Genomic DNA, 25,197 nt, shown 5'->3' on the forward strand with positions numbered 1-25,197 from the left:
ATATATATATATATATATATATATATATATATATATATATATATATATATATACACACACACACAGACACACACACACACACACACACACACACACACACACACACACTGGTCAAAAGTTTTACAACACCCCAATTTTTGCAGTTTCATATTGAAATTCAAGCAGTTCAAGTCCAATGAACAGCTTGAAATGGTACAAAGGTAAGCGGTGAACTGCCAGAGGTAAAAAAAAAAAAAAAGTAAGGTTAAACAAAACTGAAAAATAATGTACATTTCAGAATTATGCAAAAAGGTGAACAAGAAATGGGTTTACAACTTAAAGCAGTTCTGCAGCAATGGAGGCCCACGAAAATTCATCCTATGTTTTTTTACCCGCCCCCGCATGTTTTTGTGGGTCACCCGTTGGTCTAAAATGCAGTTTGTCATCTTTTCACGGTCATCAGATATGACCTATTTGGACATTCAGAGGCTCCGTAGTGAACGTGGAAACACCGTCATCTTCTACAACATTGATTCACCAGTAAAACCCATGGAGTTGGATCGATGACAGTGGATGGAGACTTTTGGTTTATGTTCAGTTAATGAGAGATTTTACTGAAAAAGTCACATTTTCATTTTCTTTGTTTTGGTATAATAACTGAAATGTAATCTCAGCATGATGATTAAGTACATGATCAGTAAATTAAATATACGAAAATACCGGATTTTCACGGTAGATAAATGCTAAATAGAGAGGACGGTATTATAATAAACAGTAATAAATCACTTAAGAATGGTTAAATATTGAGAAAAATTAATTTGGGAACTGACACAAAAGTAGCACTGGGTCTTAATAGGTTAAAGTTACCAGACAAAAAAAGCTATTGTACAGCTTGTGCTATTGTTTGGTGATTAATACATTATTATAACTGAAGCAGTGGCCTTACGCGGTGAAATCACCTTCCTGTGAGTCCAGTGGTCCTGAGGAAAGTGAAACTGTAATTCAACCCCTCAGTAAATGAATGAAGTTTGTCAGAATCTGACTGTCAGGTCAGGTGGGCTGAGTATCTTTACAAAGAGGGAGCAACAAACATTTTTTTCATATAAATTTCAAATTGTAGAGTTGTCCTAAGACACGACTAAAAGTGTGACTTTGCATGATAAAATATGTGAGAAGACTGAAGAAAATTTTCGAACAGGAAGTGGCAATTTTAGCTGTTTTCAAATACAATACAATAAAGCACATTTTTAAAATATATTTCTGTTTGTATGTGCAGTATCACCAACATTGTTGCATATCATTTCACCTGAGTTATGTAATTTCTTTTTGGCCTATACCTAAGTAAGTTTTAAGCTTATTGCAGACAAAGTGGAAGGCTAGTATGGATGCATTAGACTTGGATGCTGAAAGGATGAACTAAAGAGTCCAGAGCAGAGAAAGGAAATATTAACTTGAATCTGGGAATTTGTATTGCATGTTATATATTTGAAATGGCTGTTGTAGTGGGGTGACAGGAATATTCAGTTGGTTGTAATCTGCACCTTTACCACCAGATGTCACTAAAGGTTACACACTGAATCTTTAAAAGATACTGTTTCAGTCATAGGGTACATTACCATATAGTATTTAATATGCATTGTGACATTTCACTTTCGGAGAATGTTTATAGAAAACTTTGCTTTCGCAGGAGGTTTTTGGCAGCTTTCACATAGAGGACATAGAAACACTTTTTTCAAATACTGACATATGAGGCATTGTTTGTTGCTGTCTACTGCATCCTTCCAGATAATTAATTTAATACACTATAAAACTTGTTTGGTACAACAACTCATAATGATGACATCGAATGATTCCTCCTCCATGAAAAAGACATCACAGCCATTTTAGATGGAAAACAACAGAGTACTCTACTTCTGCTTTTTTTCTTGGTGGGTCTTCTTGGTTCAACTGGACTGTTTTAGCTCTTTTGAAAATGTTGAGAACTGAAGAAGTCACTTGGATGAGAGACAAAACGTTTTCAAAAGAGCTAAACCAGTCCAGTTGAACCGAGAAGAACTACCAAGAAGAACGATGACCTGGCAATTAACAACCTACACAGACTTGTGCTTTGTTTATTAAAGCCAGGTGTAATGTAACCTACAGCACCACCTGATGGCAACTCAATGCATTGTAGATATTTCAGTCTAAGTCTACATCAAATTCACTTGACATTTTATGGAAAGTCAGCCCTAGTTCCCCAAAAATATAACGCTGCTCTCTCTCCCCGCTGGCCCTTCATTCTAATCATCGAAGTGAAGAGAAGTTCATCTCTATCCCTGCTGTCTCCTGTTGTTTTTTTTCTTTCTATCTGTCTCTCCTGTTCTTGACTGACTGCTGGGACAAACCCATCCATGCTTGGCTGGTCCTCTTCCTCAGCATCTCTGTGTTGAATAAAACATGCGCCCCACACGCTGCTGCTCTTCGCTACTTGCAAATCACAGCCACCTCGCCTCCTTCACGCCTCTCACATCCCTCCCTCTTCGTCATTCTCTCTATTCACTCTCCTCCCCTTTACCTCAGCAGAAGCATTTCAGTCTATTTCCTCTCTCTGGTTTCCCTTACCGCTCCTCCTCCCTTTGAGTTTCCCTCCCTTCTCATCTCTCGCTCCTTCTCTTCCCATTTCTCCCTCCCTCTTCCAACTAATAGTGCTCATTCTCCCAGGTGATCAGCGTTGAATTAACCCCCCCTACTCCTCTTCAAGATCTGTGAGTGGTTGACTACTACTGAGCGCACTCCCAAAGCTCTCCAGGCAACACCCCCTCCTCTCTCTGGTCTGTACAGTAAGAAGCTGGAGAAGAAGATGAAGAAGAACTGTGGAAGACCTCACTATTTGCTTTGCTTTTAAACCGCTCATTACTACATAGAGGATGAAGACAGGAGGCAAAGAAAGAGGAAAGACAACAAAAGAAAGGTAGAATAAAAAGAGGGGAGGATAGGTACGTTATCCTTAAAAGCATTTTCATCCACACCTCGGATGATGACACCCACAGGGCGAGGCATGCCGTGACAGTAGCAGCCCTCCAGATGGCCCTTCCATCTATGTTTTAGCAGCACATGGAGCTCTGCTTCTTTTGGGAATACATCAATGGACGATTCCGGCAATATTCGCATCCTCAGCCCAGAGCAAGGTAAGAATAAGCCAGTGGTCCTCAGGCACTGATACATACTGCACTTGCATGCGGCTTTGGAGAAGTAGGCCAGCTCAAGATGAGGAGCTCCTCGTGTTCACCAATGTGAAAAGAGGAGGCGTGACGGGAGAGTGGTTTCTACTGGCTTTAACCTCTTCCTTATCCCTTAGAAAGCAGAATTCAGCTTGTCAGTTTTAACTCAGCTCTCTCTGTGTGTGTTTTTTCCTTTTTTTGATGACTTCATTTCATCAGCTTTTGGAACACCTGCTTTCAGTCAGCTGTGGGAAGACCCACTTTCCTGGCTTTGTCCCTTGCTGGACATTTTTGTATGGATATGCACTTTCATCTGTGGTGCTGCTGGTTGATAAATGTTTCAAACTGACTCATGGTCATTCTCTTTTTCTTTCTTCCTTAAGCTGACTTGTCTTTTTGTTTCTTTTCATTGTGTAAGGTTTACACTGTTAAGTATCACTAACAAACAGGGTGCCACTACAAACCCAGCCTTATGTTAAAGGTGAACACCTGGGAGGAAGTATGTTAACAAGCACAGGGAAAATGAAGGAAAAAAGCAGGAATATTTAGTCATCTATCTTTGACAGCTCCCCATCAGGGCTTAAACGGACTACTCCTTCTCCTCCCCCTCCTCTTCTTCCTCCTCCTCCCTCCTGCTCTCTCCCTCCCAGCATTTCCCCAAGCTCCAGTAACCATAGAGCGAGTCATTAGTGGTGGATCACCTCGGCTCACAGGAGCAGAGCAGCCGAAGAGGCAGCGCCGAGCGCCATAATCAGACTTTCACAAAGCCGCACAATGGTTCTCTAATGCTTTCACCGCTGCTCTGTGCCACAGTGTGCAGGCTTGCAGCAATGTTGGCTTCCCCCTGAGCTTACTTTAACACATGTGAAAATTGCTGAGGGTTATGCTTTCCAAAGCCAACAATGACCCGAACCCCCTCTGATGTAACTAATGGATGCATTTTATTTGATTAAACATTGTAGAATTGATTGGTACTTTACTTAATTTTGTGTTCTTTTATAGTGATGATGCTGATGCAGTGGTAAAATATATCAAATTAAACCATTCATCTATCCATTTACCTGTGATGCCCTGGTTCTTTTTTTTTTTTTACTGATGGCATAAATCCTTATTAACAACCTATAATAAGGTTTAAGTCAGTTTTAGTAAACACAGGAAGTGTATTTTATCATTTTTTGCAAACTTTACTCAAACTGCGGCAAATAGAGCATTTACCTACAGGGGCTGTTGAGTCAATAGACTGTTAATCAATCGAAACAGACCACAACTTGAAAAGAAAGCCATTGTGGAATTATCTTAAACTGTAATACACTGAAGTGCAAGCTTCAATACCTAAATCACTCCAAATGACCCAAATATGTCAGCATGTCACTTGTAGACCTGAAATTATTAGGATTTTGGGGCTAGTTGAAGGTGTTGATGACAGTTTGACTGATACTTAAGTCAGAGTTTTGAAGCTTCTGATTATTGAATACAGATCATTTTTATTCTTGAGAAATAGCTCCCTTGTAGTTGTGATTATGTTGTTTAACCAACAAGACTGTTAAAGGATTCTGCTACACGAAGGTTTCATGAACTTCACCACAACTAATCATAGTGCCCATCCTGTAAACATGATATAGCTACATTAAATGATGTTAGCATTACTTAGTAGGTCATGTTTAACATACCATTTCCTGGTCAGCAATTGTAGGAGGTTTCAACAGGTTAGCTTTACATAAAGCCCCATACACATACAGTGGTTTATGGACAAGCTAGTAGTCCACAAAGCCCTGTACCATTTTTTCCATATACTGTATAGCTAAAACAACTGTAACAATTGTGATGCTCCAACAGGCATATGTGTTAACACTGTTCATAGCTTGATGTGTGAATCTCATCAACAGTTATTTGGCCATTTTCGAGGTACCATACAATGATTTTCTGACATAAAATGCAACATTTTAATCCTTAGGTGCAATAACATCACAGGGTTGGGGTTTTGGAAGGTACAGTAGGATCTGTACTTGTTCTGTGGGAGTGGCTCGATTCACTTAATGAACAAATATTTTGTAAAAACTGTTAACATTTAAAATTGTTTTTGTTCTTTATATTGTCAAACCCAAAGCTAATATTACCAAACTCACCTACCATGTCAGTAATCTCTCCCACCAGGGCTAACAAATCCTTTCTGCCGATCCACAACACTAAGTCATAAACACAAGGAGAACATTCTCCAAGATCTTTTAACTGATACAAGTGGCTCACAGTGATGCACATGATTGAAGCTTAAGCTAATTAGTCTCAGGTTACCTGTTTATATTGCATGCATAGTTGAAAAATATTGTTTTGTAGTAGGCTGTCACAACCAATCCCCTACCAACAAATGCAAATAAATTATGGGATTACATTTTACTCTTTACCAATTATACGCTCTCCTTTTCCCCTGGTGGTCAAACTGAGATTCTTTTCAGCCATTTAGGCAATATTCTCAATTACACAGTTAGAGAAGAGAGTGAGAGTTACCTTACACAAATGGGCGGTTGGCATAACAACATAACTGAGAACAGCATTTGGTGGATTCTTTCTGTAGCTGTTGAATAGGGACGGCAGAGGTAGCACAAAAAACTACCCAATTTGTGCTTCAAAACGCAAATGTCATTATACAGATAGGCTAAAGTGTATGATTTTTGCTAAGTTTGATGTTTTGTTAACATTTATTTAACAAGATAGTTGTCTTGCCTGACATTGACTGTGTAGTTCGTGTTTGGCTTGTAGATGCAAAGGTCCAGTAACCACACACGTGAAAATTCCACCTCTGCATTTAACAGCATTACACTACATTACACTTCATTCATACTGCTCCCCTCATTTAAAGGATCAGTGAGGGATACATGTCTGGGCCACTGCGCCTGTTTTTAGTTTTTCTATTTGTTATATGGTATTGTGATCAGTTCTGCTGTCCATCCTGACTGTTTGTTTGTTGCATACATAATCTGTTCTGTTGTTTGCTGTACATGCAACCTCTGCTACTATTTATTGTGTTTGTATAGTGCCTCTTGGCCAGGTCATAATTGTAAATGAGAATCAGTTCTCAACTAACCTACCTGGTTAAATAAAGGTTAAATAAATAAATAAAACTAGGAGGCACCCAGGGACCACCTCCAGATCTAAACCTGAACCTTAGGCAAGGGCAGTGACAGGAGAATTAACCAAGCATAAGCATACATGTTTATGACAGCTGGGGAAAACAGAGGGCTCAGAGGAAGCCTAAAACACATGGAGAAAACATGCAGATTCCACAAAGAAAAATTCTAGGCCAACTGGGAATTGAACCTGAAACCTTCTTGCTGTGAGGTGATAGTTCTAACCATTAGATCCATCATCCTCACTCAAGTTGTCTTGAAAAGTAATCTATACCTAAACAAAACACACCCTATGCTAATCTGTCCATAAATGATGATGATGATAAATGATCTTGATAAATGCATTTTCTTTTTCAGGCATAATTTCTCAAACAACTGTTACTACCTGATTGGGGCGGCCATGGCTCAGGAGATAAAGCTAATAACCGAAGGGTTGGTAGTTAGAATCCAACTCTACCCTAGTCATATGCTGTTGTGTTCTTGGGCAAGATACTTCACCCACCTTGCCTCCAGTGTCAGTCACACTGGTGTACGAATGCATATGAATGTTTGGTTGTTGGAGGGGCTGTTTGGTGTGAATTGGCAGCCATGCTTCCATCAGCCTGCCCCAAGGCAGCTGTGGCTACAAGCATGGCTTACTACCACCAGACTGGGAATGTGAGACTGAATGAATAATGGCTCAATAATGTGAAGTGCTTTCAGTGCCTTGAGAAGCGCGATAGAAATCTAATCTATTATTATTACTCACTTTCAGTGTATTCATAACCATAGCAGTCACTGATTGCTTCTAAACTCTCAGATGTGGTTTAATGAGGAACCATTGTGCAGGCTGTTCAACAGTTAGCCTACAGGAATACTGATCATTTGTAGCCCCAAAATTCACATCCATTATCCTTAATATACCCTTTAGTAGGCTGCAATTTAATGCTAAACTACATTAGGACACTTAATTGTGTGATACTTTTTTAATCTATGTTACAAAAACCCTGCAGAAAACATCAGGTCATATTATTCTGAGAGGCCACATAGGATACTGGCGCAGTTTGATGAGTTTTTTTTTTGTTTTTTTAAATGTGATCTGCTCCCTCTGCAATGAATGTTATTTTTTATTGAGACTCAAATTGCAGGATGAGGTCTTTTGACAGGAATGATAATGACTTTTTTTTTTTTTTTTTTTTGGATGCATCAGAGGGATTTTTGCCAAAACATCCTGGGGCAGGAGTTGAATCACCTGCCACTGTCAAGGAAATCTGCTGATATTAAAGCTATAGCAGAGCCAGTGGGCAAGAGAGCGTGTCAACCTGATATCACAGGGAATAGGCTATATGATATTCTGAGTCATGTCTCTGCGCTGAATTAGAGGTTGCTGGCTTGTGGATACCTTCCACTGGTCAATGGTAAGTCTATATGATAACAGTAATGACCCCATGGTGTTATCTTTAAAAAGAGAGCAATGAGGTCATTGTAATTGAGGGTTTATTAACATTAAGACAGAATATGAAAGCTCCGTAAGGATAAGGAAAAGAATCACTGTAGGCAGCATGAACACAACTAATGATAGACAAAAAGACTTTACACTGTTAAAAGCAACAAGTCCGTAAGACAACTTCTCCATGCATATTTCAACAACATAATGCAAAGCCACATTGTGCACACAACAGCTTGGCTGAAGAAGAAGATGGTATGGGTCCTGGACTGGTCTAATACAGTCCCCACTAGTCCCCAGTTGAGAATGTTTCTAGCATCTTGAAAAGCAAAATGTGTCAAGGTGACTGTGACTGTGTACTCTTGTGCACCTTAAGGATAGTTTGCAGGAAGAATGAGGCGAAATGAATCAGAAACACTTCATCACTCTGTGGGCCAGATCTATCAAAGGTTTGCATGTATTAAAACGTGTGCAAACTCATTGCACGTGCAAAAAAATGTACAAACTGATTTACTAACAGTGCGCAATAAGGGTTGCGTCTTTCAAAGGTGCAAAATAGCGCATCTGCATCCAGTCAGTACGTTGGCCTCAATGAATATGCAATATGGGGCGTTTACACGCAGTTGTGTGTGTTGTGGGAGGAAAAAATGTTAATATATTAATTTAGCACAAGCAAAGTGATTTATCAAACCCGAAAGCAATTGTGCTCATAGAAACTGCGTCTATATTTAACACGTCTCAAAAGGAGATGCAAATGATTTGGATGCGTAAGTGCGCACACATGGCTGCGGTTAGGAGACAAAGAAATGATGAAACCAGATGCAGAGAACATATTTTTCACCCTCAAGTGAACATTTTTGGAGTGATGGAAGAAAAAATAACTGAGACATATGCCCCCCCCCACACACACACACACACACTTTGCAGGACTCTTTTCCACTCCTGATGATTGTGATTAAACATACACACCGGCATATAGCTACAGCAGGGGTCTCAAACTCTATTTACCTGGGGGCTGCTGGAGGTAGAGTCTGGGTGAGGCTGGGCCGCATTAAGTACTCCACAACAAGAACACTTCTGAACACAAACGCTTCTTCTGAGCATGAACATTTCTTCAAACATGAAGGTTTCTTCAGAACAGGCTTCCATTGATTACTTCTTGCTACCAGACATCTGGGAGCGCGTCCTCCTGCACACATGAGCCACATTTGGCTTCAGGGAGGAAGCAGTTGAGACCCTCAGTGTGTCTTGAAGATGCTCATCATGTCGAGTTGAATAATGACGTTTGATGTTGTATTCTTTGTGCACCGCAACTTTTTCTGTGTATATTAGACCCCTCGGGGTCCTCCTGTGCTCAACAAACAAATATTCCATCTCCCACTTCTCCTGATATTGTCTGTGCTCGTCACTAATCTTCATGGTAGGTTTTGAAAAAGCCATGACTGGGACAGGATACATTTGTATGTCACTTACTTGTCACGTCCTCCTTCACTAATCACGCATATACGAGGTGCGTTCACAGGCGTCGGAATTCCGAACATCAACATTAATGAAAGGGAACGCAACAAGTAGCTATAAATAATTACTTTTTTAAATAAATTCCCCCACAAAAAATAAATCCTGTGAGAAAAAACTTGTGGGTTGCACTAACATTAATCTTTGGTATCAAGTGGGGGGCCACAAATTCACATACTGCGGCCATGAGTTTGAGACCCCTGGGCTACAGTGTGACAAAATTATGTGTGCCTGACAGTCATTCTATCCAAATACAACCCCCCACCCACCCCGCGCGCGCAGGCACACACACACACTTTTAAAATGAAAAATAAATGAATGAATGACTGAGTCATGCAATACCTTCTATGACAAAACTCCTCCAACGTTACATTTCCGTGCCTCTGGATCATTCAGCGCACTGTTCCCATTAGTGCTGGTTTATCCCACAGCAGTTTTTCCAGCGTACTGTCTCCAGTAGCTCACGCAAAACCCTCATTTAAATAGGGCGGTCTGCAAGACTTTGCACCTGTTGTAATTTGCGCAAGCAATCTTGGTAAATCACCCGCAAACCATGGTCACACCCCACACGCAAAATTCTAGATTGCGCAAGCAAATTACTACAAGCAAATTGGGATCTTAGTAGATCCGGCCCTGTGTCTTCAGTCTGAAAGGTCTTCTAAGTGTTGAGAAAATGAAATAAAAGTAAATGCTTTACTGTTTAGAACAGATGTTACTTCTCAAATCAAATGACATCAATCTGACAAAACATGAAATGTGTTGTGTTCTACAAGGAAATACCAATCAGAGTCCAATTTAATATCACTGCTTTCTTTTTCTAATTTGCATTTTACACTCTGTCCACACTTCTGTCCTTTATTTGCCTTCCACTTTTCAACATAAATTGATGCCAATATATGGATACATATCTGGATTAGCCGATTTTAAATATATATATATATATATACATATATGTGTGTGTGTGTGTGTGTGTGTGTGTGTGTGTGTATATATATATATATATATATATATATATATATGTGTGTGTGTCACGTTTAGCCTTTTCCTTCATTGGCCAAAACTTACATAAAATATCGCTTTTCAATGCTATTAGTCACCTTAAAATTTGTCGTGCAGATCGCTATCTTTCATTTGATCAATACTTTAGTTTTAATATGTAATTGTATATGATTGGTAAACATTTCTGCCTTCTCAAATATGAGAATGAGGAAAACAAGGAGTTTGTCGATAAAATGCTGTTTTGATTCTTATTTGGTGCTACCCAATGGCACATCTGCTTTCTGACCCAAGATAATGTGACATTTTCACAATGGCAGTCTCACACATGCAGACACATACAGATGGAAACACGCATGACTGTACATTCAAATGGGTCACATTACAGTTCAACCAGTATGGGAATCTGAATGTCACTGTCTGCTGACGGCTCATTGTTTGTGCCACAATTCATTAGCTGTCAATTTGACAATTTATTTGCAGGGATTCCTGAGCATTTGCCATATGTGAACTGCATCAAAGTGTAATCATTTAATGATAACAGCAAACACTGTTTGTTGACAAACTGTTGAATTCAATCCATCTTATACTGATACAGTATTGAGTCAATATGTAATTACAAACACAGCTGATATTGATAACACTGACTGCACTGGCTCACTCTCTCAACTGATTCACATTTCTGTGATCTTAAGTAGTGTTTTAAAAATATTTTATTTAGAACAACTGAAAATACTGGATACAGGTTTGGTGTGTAATAGGACCGTTATTTCCCTTTAGTAAGGCAGAAACTTCATTTGTGATAATATTAACTGTCATCCACAATTTTAGCTATTTGATGTAGATACCACTCATTCATTCACTTTCCATTTCTACTTAATCCTCTGGAGGGTCTTGGGTCAGCTCATATTTGGCTCACTGTAGTTCACTGAAGGGCTGACATATTTGTAAGAATGCACTGGAGAGCTCCAGCTGGACTGTGCTGGGTTTTAAACCAAGGCCTTCTTTCTATGAGGCAATGGTGACACTAACCACTGCACCCCAACGTCACCCCTGCAGACCTAAATAATTTGAAAAACTTTGTAACCAGTCTTCATCCACACAGAGGTTCAATTCAAGAGCCACAAGCATAAGCCAGCTTTGGACATTTGTCAAAATACCTCTTACTCCTATCAGGTCCCTAATCAATAGCTCAGCTAGTTTCAGTAAATTTGTTGTAATCTAATAGAAGTACTCTGCTGGAATATTCCCTCACAGTGGTGGAGTTACCATTCTCCTTTCTTCTGCTATTTGTAATTTGAGTTTTCCCCGCCATGTGACAGAACAACCTCCAAACTGTGACAACACACTGAAAATTGCAAGTTTTGAAAAAGATATATCAATACTTTTTTAATATTTAGTAAAAACATCACTGTTTTTTGTGGACTACCGATAATATGTGGCATACCTCATATATATCTAGCAGCCCAACAGAAATCTTCGTCAGGACAATGTGCTGGAAAGAATGACTTACATCTCCATCTTTTATTTTCACAGAATGAGCCATTAACAGGGTTAGCAGGATTTAAACATAAATGCTGGCTTCTATCATTGTCATATTCACCTGTGTGTTCATTTGGCATCACTACCACTTGTCTTTGTCATTAATTGAGTACTAATTTGCTAATTAAAGAGACCTCCATTTAACGCAACTAAATTTGCCTTAATAGCAAATGAGTTCTGACTATATTTATTCTTGTTCAGTTGCACCTGATATTTAAACTAAAATATTCCAGTCTAAAATTCTCTGATAGACTTGAACTGAAGGATCACTATGTATCCTTACTCTCCAGTCTATATTTCATGACAATGTATTCATACTGATGCACAACATGTCCTTTTCAATTACTTGGACCTCGCCTCAGGGAAAAAGCTTAATGTCAGTGCTCTCATCTCCATGGAGAAGGAGAGGCATGCACAACCTTATTTATTTTCAGCGTAAAACATGAAATAACAGAGACAGCATGAGTTGGGGGGATGATTGGATCAATCTGTGCAGTCATAGTCTGAGACAGGATGATAGATAGAGGTACTGTGATGGATGCATTAAACCAGGAGGCCTGCTAAGCACACCTGCAAAGGAGTTATCTGGAATGGTATGACATTGTACTTTGGGCATTCAAACAAGACAGTCATTATAAAACAACAGTTGTAGCCTGTCTGGATCATCTTAAAAGAAAAGTCATGGAATCTATGGCCCAGTTCATTTGCCTTTGCCTGGATCTTTTGTTCCTCTCAGTCACACTTGGAATGAGAGTGATGTTGGCATCATATGCCCTCTGTCATTCAGTGCACATGGTGTGTGCTTTGCCACTTCAGCTTGCAAGGACAGTTGCAGTTTGTTGTCAGCTCCTACTTTCTCTTCTTAATACAACATCAGCAAAATTAAAAAAGGTTTTTGTAAGATTTTAAGAAAAAAAAAACAGTCTGAGATGAGTTGCTTGAAAAATAAATGCTTTGTTTATTTCAAGGTCTTATTTGTGCACAGGTAAGAGCTCACATAGCAACCAAAGACAGTCGGGGTGCGAGAAGAGATCTGTTGATTGTCCAAAAGGGAGACACCTTTATACCCAGAAGTTGCTATGACATTTTGGTAATGATGACATCTTAAGGCAAGAATATCATCTTTTTGATAAAAACCACTACAAGACATACAAAAAATACAACAATAATTTTTCAAGCAGTTTTGCATTCACAGTTTCAAAGTCATCACCTGTTCTTCAGAAAACCCACAAGGATTACATCTGAGGCATGTTTGAACTGATGTTGGCTGTATATGAGCCATATGCTAAGCACATAATCTTGAAGATGTTTCCTTTCAAATAAAGTGTAGCCTTTCATATATTTTGCTATAAGTGATAAATCCAAGAAATTTGGTTGAGGTTAGGGGTGTGTGGAAATAGTGAATGTTGAAAGGTTAACCTACAGTCATTATCATTGACACTGAAAAATAATCATAAATACTGTTTCAAAGACATTTATTGTCCAAGAAATAAAAATTACTGAAGGTGTCAATTGACAAAATTAAGTGGTCATATCTTCTACAATATCACCCACTGGTTTGTGGACTACTGTTCTGAGACCTTGAATTTGGCGTTTTGGTCATTGCCAGATTGCTTTTCATGTTTGGAAGAGCAAGAGGTGAAACTCATGACACTAACACCAACTTACAAAATTACACCAACTATAGTGTGAAACACCACCACCTGACATCAATGCCTTTGTACAAAGCACAAAACAATGATAAGCTACTAAGGTAGCTACATTATGTTAACAAACTGGGTATTAAAATGTAAATAAAACATTGAGCAGTAGTGGCAATGAAGAGAATGAGTAATGTTAGGTAGAGGAAAAGCAGTGAAACAGAGAAATGAAATGTTATTTTCTGAACATTCCAAACACATAAACACCACACCATTGTATGACTCTATGGGAGAGTTCTGGAGAGACTACAGTAAAAGTATACTCTTCTGTCTTTCTGCTGTGTGTCTGAGCAACAATCAGCGAAAATAGACACACAGACAGATAAAAGTCTGTGGGTGCTCTGTCCACAGATTTATCTCTCAGACAAAACTGCATCACACATAGGCCAAATGTTGTCTAACTAAAGATCAGAAACATTTCAATCTTAGTCATTTCACCACCGATGAAAACATAATAACTAATTTGCTACATACTTTAAGTTTTGGTGACTTGTGTCACTATGAGCCAAAGGTATCAGGTCTGACATTACTGGACGATCTCCTTGTGTTTGTGGATGTTAGTCTTGGGGTTCAGCAGTGGATTTCTTAGCATTCCTTTTAGAAATCAGATGTTAGGTTTGGCTGTTTTAAACATTAGTTTTGATTATATAAAGAAGAAAAGAAACATAGAAATGCATGTGTGTTTGGTTCATGGTTCGGGTTTATGACAAACTGCAATCCTCCTGTTAACGGATCGTAAGACCTCAAGTTCTCACTTGTCACACAAAAATATCATTTAGTTAGAGGTGGGTTTAGGTTTGACTGGTTCTTGGAGCCTTGGTTTCATCTAGTGAACCAGCCCATAATTCTATTTATGGTTATGTCAGTATAGGGCAGTGACAATAAAAGAACCATAATATGATAACATATTAATACAACCAGATCCACTTTATAACAGCTTACTGTCTTGTAATCTTAACTCTATTTTTTAAAGATAATAATTTGTTTTTCCATTCAACTGTTTACTGTTTCTTGTGCTACTTTCTAGCTTTCCTGCCAACTCAGTAAATGATTTGATCAACTCCAAGCCCTGCGTGTAGCCATACGCTACTGAAGATTCTTTTTCCCTTTCTCTTATGGTTATTGTTTCCATTCTGCCTCTCCACAATCATATGTACTACACAACTACAATGGTTCACACTTTAGTTCAAGGGAAAACTTACTATTTAACCACCACAAAGCAGTAAGTGAGTAAAGCCAGCCTGAAGGGGGGACTGCAGTTTTTGGTACTTTTGCATTGGCTTACTTTTTCAGAGCAAAGGAATACAGGCCTAAGTTACTTCCCTGAGTGAAATCGCTCTGTTAGCTCTGTCAGCCTTTACACATGCTGGTGTTTAATTAGCAGCAATGTGAGAAGAATGGCCTTACAGAATATGAAATGTGCTTTGTGGCCCTGGACACAGCCATGCTGAAAAGAATGAAAACAAACCAGCACAGAGCGATTATTGAGACTTTGCCTATCTGTATAAGGACGTGTGTGGTTTAAGGTGAAGAGCAGGGCAGTGCTCAGAGGACGCACGTCTTCACTTCAATCTGATGATGGTCAGTAAAAGCCCAGGATTAGACCAGACTACAGTACAAACACGGTGTCAAGGATGGCTATCCACCTTCATTCAGGTACTGGTGAAGTGTTTTTATTCAGACATTCATATACACTATTGATGTTTTCTGCTCTTAACTTTTTGCTCTATTGTTTAGTGTAAATTAAAGAGAGACATGTCACAATTTGGACTTTCATCCAAATGAATTCCAAACTTTAATTTAATTTTCAGAAAATTAGCAACTTCCTCTGTTATGTCAGATTTTAAGATCCATTCATCACCATTGCATCACACAAAAGCATTATACCTGAGCTGCTGATTGAGGAACTTGTGTGAGATGGACAAAAACCTGAACCTATCTTAAACTTTTTCTTCCTGGAACAAAGCTCTGGTCTATGATATTGTTTCAAACATGTTGCGAAAGCCTTTGTCTTATGTTTCTGCAGTTCTTCATATATGGTGTGTTTCAGTGCTTTTTACAATAAATGTAGAGCATCCTGTTAGATAAATGATAAATACTTGTAGAACAGGAGTTATATACAGTAACATTTTCAAACCAGGCTTGTTACTTTAGGCTTAATTCACTAATAATTTATTCACTTTGGCTGTTTTGATTTATTGCTGGGAAAGCCAGCATAGTGCACTATCTGACTATCTAACCTCATACCAAGACAATGCATAAGATGTAAAAGACACAACAGACAATGAAGGGAGACTTTTGCCATGTATACATATGTGTATATGTACATGTATATATTTGGAAAGATGGATAGTTTCTCATGCATTTTTGCCTTTAATCCACATGGTCAATGAAAACATCTGGCCAAAGGGAGATTTAGGAAAACTCTGTTTATGTTCTTGTGTGAGTAAAGGGGGGAGCCAGAGTTTTAAGGTCCCAAATGTCTCAATATGCAACAAAAAATTTATCATCATGTGTGCAGCCTTTTCTTTACTCTAACCATAACCTTATGATAGCACCCTATGGCATATTTATGTCGGCTGTGTCTATGAAAACCTTTCTGGAAATAATCTGGCGTGTACGATGTTCTTATTGCCAACGGAGGTGTGGAAATATCTGTTTCTATAAATACCTGGCTACATGAATACATGGCCTAGAAGGCATCATAACTACTGCTGCAGCAGCAAGTAATCGTCTACCAAATCAACTGCTGTGATAATAACTAATGAGAGAAATTTGTAAGAATCGCCTAAATTGTCTGATTCCTGTTTCTTAAATATGAATATTTTCTGGATTCCTTCCTTTTCTGTGATAGTGTGGGTATCCCTGGGTTGTGGCTCAAACAAGACATTAGGGGATGTTGTTTTGGGCTTGGGGAAGAGTAATCAAGAATATTATTGTCATATTAATCAGCAGTGAGACTAATTGTTGGTTGTAGCCCCTATACTAATGTTTCCAGTTTTGTTGATAACACTGAAAAAAACAGGAAACAGCTGGTAGTAAGGTCCTACAGCTTTTAACCTTTACATTTTGAAGACATTTCAAAGTCTGTATTTTTTCACTGCTACTGCAAAGCTGAATCATTCAACTCGTCTTCTACTTTTATCACAGAATGTTTTTACACAACTACCTGGAGTAAAGAGTGTGGACTTTAGTCACCTCTGTGATAAGTGTTGTGCATTACCATATTTTGAAATTCTTATTTAACCCTGTAGCACTGCTCCTCCACTGAAAATCTCCCAGTTGTGTGGAGCATGCTGCTACACCATCCTACAGGCACAAAAGCAATGATGAGAGATTTCATTTTGAAAAGGCAGCATATGGATAATGCATTTTGGAATGAAGTCCTTCATCTGGAACAGTGTTCTAGAGTAGTTGCACCCCTCGGCCTTAGATGTTATTGCTTTATTTTACTTTCCTTTGGTAAATTGTTCCATGCTTCAGGTGAGTGCATGTATAAACAGCTACAAATTAATTTTTCACTCACCCTGAAACACTTCCCATAGTGTCAAAGCTTTGATGAACAGCTGTGAGATCCTGTGATGAGGGTCTATTCTTGGTATTTGTGCCAGGGAGTTTTAACCACTGGCTATTTGTTGTTATGCTATTAGATTTAATGAGCATTGCACTGATGATGTGGGGGCGCACTGTGTGAGCACCTTATCTGGCTGATAAGGAGGCTTCATATGTACTGCCCACACACTCTTAATGTGGGGCACGACTTCACTATGAGGGGGATAAAAGCATCTCCATGGTCAATAAACATGTATGTGGGAAAAGTAGTCTTGTGTTTGCAAGCGGCTTGAATATATTGTATGTTTGGTGTGAAGAGGGAGAGCATGCGAGTGAGTATGTTTGTGGATGAGGAAAGCAGTGGGCTTCATGAGGATTTAATCACTGTAGAATATGCTATTTCCCAAATATACCTCATGAATTTTCTTTGTTTAGTTCAGGAGCAGATACAAGTTGTACGAGCAGCAGTGGGAGTTCCTGACAATACCCATGATGCAAGATTTGCTGCACAGCTTTGGCACTGTTCCTGTGTGAGATATCACTGTGCATGAGCAGGAGATCATTTTGTCCCTGCGTGGATCTGTTTATAGACAAAGACTTGCCAAATGCTTGGTGTGCTCTTTTGTTCAGAAAAGACAATTCCTTCACAAAGCCATTCCTTTCAAACATCACAAGGCCCCAGTGGAAGCTAACATCAAAACATTTTGCCCTTAGAGAAAATTTGTATAAAGTCTTAAGGCAATAGAACAACAGCAGTCATTTGTGAATTGAATTTGAAATTGACTGATGGATCAGTGAATTGAAATTGCCAAGTGTATGAAAACAGACCACAGGGACACTTCGTAAAGACAACTGACTCTTCCCAGTTCTGTCACATCACGACTCCACAACTCATTTCTATGAAACAGGCCCATGATCACATGTACAGAAGAATTTTGAATTTATTTAGGAAAAAGCCTTACAAAGGTCCTATCACAGGTTAATTTTTCTAACCAATGAAAGTAATTAAATGAAAACGAATGAAAATGAAAACTAGGACAATTCGTTGTCTGTCTTCCCACAACTTTTGTCCTCAAGAGCTTGACTATAGATCTTTTTGGATTTACAAATCAAAAGCTAGTGTTGTAGTCCAGACTACCTCAACCAGGACTGAGACAAGACCACAGGTTATTGAGACCAAAGCAGGACAAGACTGAGTTGAGACCAAATACACCATATACTGGCAACCAAGCTTTCAAATAGTTCCACGATAGACGACCAAAACAGTTATTTTTCTTACCTTAATGTTGAAATAGCAATCATATTACTTCTCCACAAATTTCCCTTTACAAATTATTGCAAGTTAGTGTTTGCATTTGTACCAGGAAACAACCATTTCAAACTGATTAAATCAGACAATGCACAGATAATTGAATCATATCCCTACAGTTGTGGTATTGACTGCTTTTAGTCTGAAACCTAAACAAGGCTGAAGAAAAGTAGTCCAAGATGACAGAGACCTTTGCAAAGTGGTCTTGAGGGTGGTCCAGAGATCAAGACCAATCTTGACCATTATAAAACTATACAAAGTGAAGCTTTTTTTTTTTTTTAATATGCAGATATTTTGGAAGAAACATGTCGCTGAGCATACAAAGAACCAAAACCACATCTCCATCAACCAGCTTCTGTAAGCTTCTACTGAATGTTCTGCTGGTTGTGTGTTATTATGTTGTTGTTATTCTTCAGTGCTTGGGCAGACTTCTGTGTGTCAGTCAGTGATAAATGTCGCTTCATTAGACAAAGGCAGACTCTGGACTCAGGGAATGGTTGTTTTCTTTGCAAAAAGTTAAGACTCAGTTGGTTAGTGTCATTGCACTCAGGCCAGAGTATATTTTGTGTGGCCGAGCAGCATCAAGCCCATCGGCAGTGATTATGTGTCACAAATCAACAGCTCTCAGTGAGTAAGGTGTTAATGGTTCCAGCATTAGTTCACTAAAGCTAACTGAGAAGTATTGTGGGGACAGTTATACCACTGCAGTTTTTGTGTGGGTTGACGTATGGTCAAAATTCTTCAAAAAGCTGATACAAAGATGAACATTAAAGGAGGACCTAATCACAGAAATGGAATATAATATTCATATTTCCATTTTTGCTCATGGATAACAACCTGAAAATGTAAATCAGTATGTTTTTGTTTCCTTAGAATTTGAACTTATTGATTGCTGCTTGAGATGAAACATCTTAGCTGTTTTTTTATTGTAGGTATACCAGGAATTCTGTCTCGGTCCAGTTGTCCTCTCATCCGTCCGAGATTTTTGTCCATCCAATTTCTCAGTCACTATTCACCCGATGCTTTTTAAATTTGACAGACTTTAACACCATAGCTGATTTCAGACCGGCTTGTCGGAGCCGGTTCCCACACCAGTTACACTGGGAACCAAAGTGCTTGCCCTAGATCGGCCTGGTTCACACCATAATGCAAGCCTATAATGCGTCATTGACCGAGGGCATTGCTTCGCCACCAAAAAAAAACACAAAGGCCATATGAAAGCGGATGTGTTCACGGCAGAGAAAATAACAACAGTTCTATGGATCGCATCATCAACTTCCAGCGAGCATTTGTACTTTTAATGCAGATCATTATTTATCTGCACCAACCCATGCTACAACTTCTGCTGTGGAGAAGAAGGCAGCGACACCAAATCCAGAGATGGAATGTCAGCAGGCGAACACAGATCAACCTGGTGACGTCCACTCATATTGTCAAAGTTTGCTTAGAAAAACCAAGTTTTACTTGGTGCCCATCAGGAACCAAATTTTCAGTTCCTGGACGCTCTGATTTTCAGTGTGAACACATTGACTGGTGTGATATTAGGTGCGGGAACTGGCACCGGCAGGGTTCTCTGTCAGTCTGAAAACAATTTATCAGGGTGCAGTGCACACGTTAACGGATGAATTTAAAGGTGCGGGAGACTTTCGTGACCAATTTTTCATTAAATCTGTAAAACCTCAGTCATAGCCTAAGTATCATGAATCTATAAGTCTTTCTGTGATTATTCACCTGAATTGCTTGCATTATCGTGAACATTTTCTAAGTGCCATCCACCATAAAGAAACCATTTGTTTACAAACCGAGCTGGGAGGTCACTCGGGCATCTTCGGAATTTTGTCACGATGTGCATTGTGGGAAGCGAAGGCTTGCGCAGCCACCTGACAGCAGCAGCTGGAACAGACACAAGGAAACAGCAGGAGCTCCCTTCCCTCTATGCATATTTCTCCAGCCATTTCCGCATTTCAGCCACGTCGTGTTTGTTTCATCCATATAATATCATATGGTTGTGCTGCTGCTGCCGCTGTGAGGTGGCTGCACGAACCTCCCTTTCCCATAATGCACGTTGTGACAAAATTCCAAAGATGCCCGAGTTCCCTCCCGGCTCTGTTTGTAAACAAATAGTTTGTTTATGGTGGATGGCACTTCAAAATTGTTCACCGTAATGCAAGAAATTCAGGTGAGTAATCACAGAAAGACTTACAGATTTGTGATACTGAGGATATGACTGAGGTTTAACAGAGTTGATGAAAAACTGGTCACGAAAGTCTTCCGCACCTTTAAATTTTTGGATTTCTTTTACACATTTTTGAAAAGACTTTGAAAGATTGAAAGTCAAGATCCCAAAGTAATCCCTGGGTAGGCAGGGTATCAGTGGGAGGGGCAAATTTTTGCACAACCAGGCAGGGGTATTAGCAAGTTCTGCTTACTTTTTTTTTTTTTTTTACTTGAGTTACTGCTATGCAAACACTGGAGTGGAAATGGCAAAAATCTAATAATTTTTTTAATACCATAGAACTTTTGACAGGTGGAACAGTTGCTGAGTTGTCTTGATAACAGATAAATGAGAAGAGGTACAATGGAAACTGAATCACAGTAGCAAAAAATTATGTGTGTACATGTGTGGACCAATAATGTGACTGCAACATCCACTGAATTAATACAAGAAACAAGCACAAATGGCATATTTGATGGAAACAGCATAAAAGCTGATGACACAAATGTTAGGAAAAGGTATAGGAAATGTTAGAAAAACATGATCTGGACCAGAGGTTCAGTTCAGTTTTAGGAAAAGCTAAAGCCATCTTTGGGTATTTTGAAAAAAAATATGTAGAAAAAAATGCAACTGATATTTATCCCAGTTTTCTTTGGTGTGTCACTGTAATACCAATAATGAGACAGTCAGTGGAGGACGTGGACTACCTTTGGGCATTAGCTGTGATTTTTATTTAAATTAAAGTGCTGAATGGAGGATTCCAGTCGATGAATGCTGTCAACAACTGGGATTTGTCAGTGTTTTTGAAATAATCATGTAATTGAATTCTTTTCATCTCTGAAAGTGAAGTGGATTTGAAAATAGTGGTGACAGCTCGTGTTGGTGGGAAAGCTCTAAAAATAAAACTAAGATGAAATCAAAACAAAAAAGTTGATTGAACTAATCAGTTTCAAAGGAAATGCAGAGTTGGTTTTGCCAGTCTGATGTGCAGATTTCTCTAAAAGAGCCTGTATGCTAAGTAGCTAACCCCACATGGTCCTATCTCATTATTCTACCGCTATAGACTCACTGAGAGTGACTGGCTGTGTTTCAGTATGTAGATTTTGAAGTTGCATTAGAAAATCTATATAGAAACATAAAAAAAAAAAAAAACTTTCTGAATTCCACAAATAACTTTCTGCAATTCCTTGAAATACTTTTTCAAAACTTAGTTGATAGAAGGCCCACCCCACTCCAGTATGCCCCTACATTGGGAAAAATATGAACATCAGTCAATGGTGAAAGAAATAATTTTTTAGATCTTGTTTGTCAATGGCTGTTTGCCACTGCATATATCATATTGCTTACATACTGTATATATAGGCTACTGCTTATAGATGTTTGCAATCTGAAAGATAATTTCACAAGCAAAGTGATGGTTTTTGACAAAGATAGTGAAGACCCATCTTATTATGTGTTGATCAGTTCAGTGGACTGTATCTCTTGTTAGGTGTGATATATATCACTACCATTACTGACACTGTTCATGTTGAAGCTACAGAGAGATCTTCAGAATCTGAACAAACCATGGACAGAGAGTTATGATGATGCCATCTGTGTTTCGATTTATATATTTTCTAAAATTATTCTAAAACTTTTAAATTGACAAACATCATATATATGATGGTAGATCTTATTTCTCACCATCAACGATAATATATACATATATATACTGTGTGTGTGTGTGTGTTCACCTGGGCAAGGAAAGATGGCTGCAAACTATTGGGCCATTATTGTAGCCATCTTTCCTTGCCCAGGTGAATCTTCTTTTTCTTTTCTTCTTCTTCTTCTTCTTCTTCTTCTTCTTCTTCTTCTTCTTCTTCTTCTTCGATTTTTAGTGGCAGTTGGTGAACCTTGCAAGCACAACTCACGTAAACTCACATCAGGTACAAGAACGAGCAAAGCCGAATGCAGCCGGAATGAGGGAGCCTGTGAGCCTGAGCCCAGGCACACAAACCCTGGTTTTACAGACAAGTCCTGCTACGCATTTATGGATCTGTCACGGCAGAAGTGTAGCAAAATTCACGTGTGTAAAGAGAGCCAATCGAGAAGCCGCTTGACTTGTAACCAATGATTTGTCTGTACTTCTGGGTCTTGTAGTGAAAATACTTTGACTTTTCAAATCTGATTACACACACACAAGTTGTTTTACACATTTGCAGATTGTTGTACAGACACACAAATCTCATCACGCATTTACAGATTCATTTACACATTTGCAAATCCGACTGCGCAGAGACAGATTGAAATACGGACACTCAACTCTCCACACGCATTTGCAAATAATATTGCTATAATAATGGCCCCATAAAAAAACACCTATATAAAGATCTGCTTTTATGTCAAATATTTGAGTATAGTTTTAATTTATTACAATTTTAATTTTATATACTTAATATTTGGAACCAATATTCACTTTTAAAATCTTTGGAAAGGTTCATTAAGTGTCCTTGTGTTATTTATGCAATAAATTATATACATTTTTCAAATCGGATTTTATATATATTTTGTGTTTTTTATCCTTTTATGTTTTTATAGTAGATTAAAGTGGAAAAAATAATGGGCAGATGATAAAGATGAAGTTGTGCTGAAAAAAGGTACCAAACATGGGTATAGTAAACATTTGTTTATATAGTATATACAGGCAAAATCAAAAGTACTGAAAAATGGCCAAAATAGCCTCAGACCACTAAGGGTTAATACTTGAATGTTTCTGCCAAGAGAAAGTGCATTATGCCAATTATTTTATTTGTTTTTTTGTTGTTGTTGTTGTTGTTTTTTTTGTTTTTGTTTTTTTTCAAAATACAACTTGGTTAAATTATTTCAATATGTGTATAAGTACTTTTTGAACATTTTGGGCACAATTTCAACAATACCGTGATAATAATGATAACCGTGATAATTTTGGTCACAATAACCTTGATATGAAATTTTCATATTGTTACATCCCTACCCCCAAATATCGAGACTGGGTACCAAGCCTCAAAGACAGATGAGCTGAGCACAAGGGCAGCTGACCTGAGAGAGAGAATCCTGAAGTCCTGGGGGAATTCAACTACCTCCTGCTTGCCAAAGATGAATAACAAAGTACCAAACCATACTGAAGGACTTGAACACCGCACTGCTAACTATCCCTACCACAAACATCATTATGACCAATCGGCTGATGTATGCAGCGGCAACAGTCATCTTAGAGATGCTTGGCTACAAGATGAACAGCATGGATAGGCAGAAGGAGTGAATTGCCCCATGGACAAGAAGGCTTGAGGCAAAGACTGTGGGAGCACAGAGAAAAGTCAGCCTTCTAACAGAACTAAGCAGAGGTGTGAATGAAATTCAATTCAGTTCAATTTTATTTGTAGAGCCCTATGTCACAACAAGGTTGCTTAACAGGGCTTTACAGAATTAGTTGGATATGAAGACAAAAAACAGTCAAATAAACAGTAGATGAAGGAAATGAACTGATGTAAGGAAAGAGCTGATGAGGCACTGGAGACTGCTAAGCAAAGGTTCACAGCACTTGCTACCCACCTAATGGATAGAATACAAGCCTAAATGCAAGAGAAGTAGAGGCGAGGAGAACAAACAAGATATTCTCCAGCAACCCAACTAAGGTCTTCTCTGAATGGCAGGGTAACAAGTATTATGACCCATAGGTGAGTCTATGTCCCTAGCTGGGGTGTAACACAAGGTGATAACAGATCTACCCAGGGCTGAGACTGTGCAATACTGGAAGAGTATCTGAGAGAAAGAGGCAACACATAACACCAATGCCCAATGGCTGATAGGCTTACAAGCAGAGCACAGCCAACTTCCAGAACAAGATCCACAAGTCAACACTCTGGCAGACATCCAAACAAGAGTGTCCAAAATGAAGAGCTGGACAGCACCAGGGCCCGACAAGATTCACGCCTACTGGTTGAAAAATCTGACTGCACTCCATGGATGCCTAGCAGCACAGATGATCCAGCCGCAGAGTGGCTAACCCAAGGCAAGATAGTCCTTATAATGAAGGAGCCCCAGAAGGGAAAACACCATCCAACTATTGACCTATAACCTGCCTCAGCACAACATGGAAGCTCCTATCAGGCATCATAGTAGCTAAGATAAGTAAAATGCAATTACTGTCTTTGCATAATAAACTGATGTAATTCTCTCAATCACAAGCAGGCTATAAATCATTCATTCACTCATTATCCTCACCAGGGTCACGGGTGTCGCTTGGAGCCTATCCCAGCTACTTACGGGTAAAGGCGGGTACACCCTGGACATTTCGCCAGTTCATCGCAGGGCTCAGGCTGGACTTAATGACAGAATTTTTAGTTTAAGGCTGACGTTTTTTGTTTGTTTGTTTACATCATTTGGTCACATTTCCAATGTCTACTTCTGCATCCACTCTTAGCCTGTATCTTCAAGCTGTAGACTATCTACTGAGTGACACAAATTTCTGCCTACTTACAGGTGTATTCAGACAGATAGGGAGGTTAAATATGTGACTGACAGCAGTAGTTACCAAATGCTGATCAGATTCTGTCAGACCTGACCTGGCGACTCTACTATTCTGCTCTGTGTTTGCATATTGAATCTTGGAAAAAGAGG

General features: G+C 38.9%; 1 protein-coding gene across 13 annotated transcripts in view; it reads left to right on the forward strand.

Moving 5' to 3' along the window:
* Positions 1-25,197, forward strand: part of plch2a (phospholipase C, eta 2a) — a 273,662-nt gene that overhangs the window by 151,351 nt on the left and 97,114 nt on the right. Inside the window, exon 1 of one of the 13 annotated variants that reach the window (XM_030139860.1) lies at positions 2,543-3,146. The exons of the other annotated variants lie outside the window; for them this stretch is intronic. Coding sequence (XP_029995720.1) covers positions 3,104-3,146 — 43 coding nt within the window. The 5' untranslated portion in view covers positions 2,543-3,103. Of the gene's footprint in view, positions 1-2,542; positions 3,147-25,197 lie in introns of those variants that run through there. 13 annotated transcript variants of the gene reach the window in all.

This window comes from Sphaeramia orbicularis, chromosome 7 (assembly GCF_902148855.1).
Source record: "Sphaeramia orbicularis chromosome 7, fSphaOr1.1, whole genome shotgun sequence".
Lineage (NCBI taxonomy): Eukaryota > Metazoa > Chordata > Actinopteri > Kurtiformes > Apogonidae > Sphaeramia > Sphaeramia orbicularis.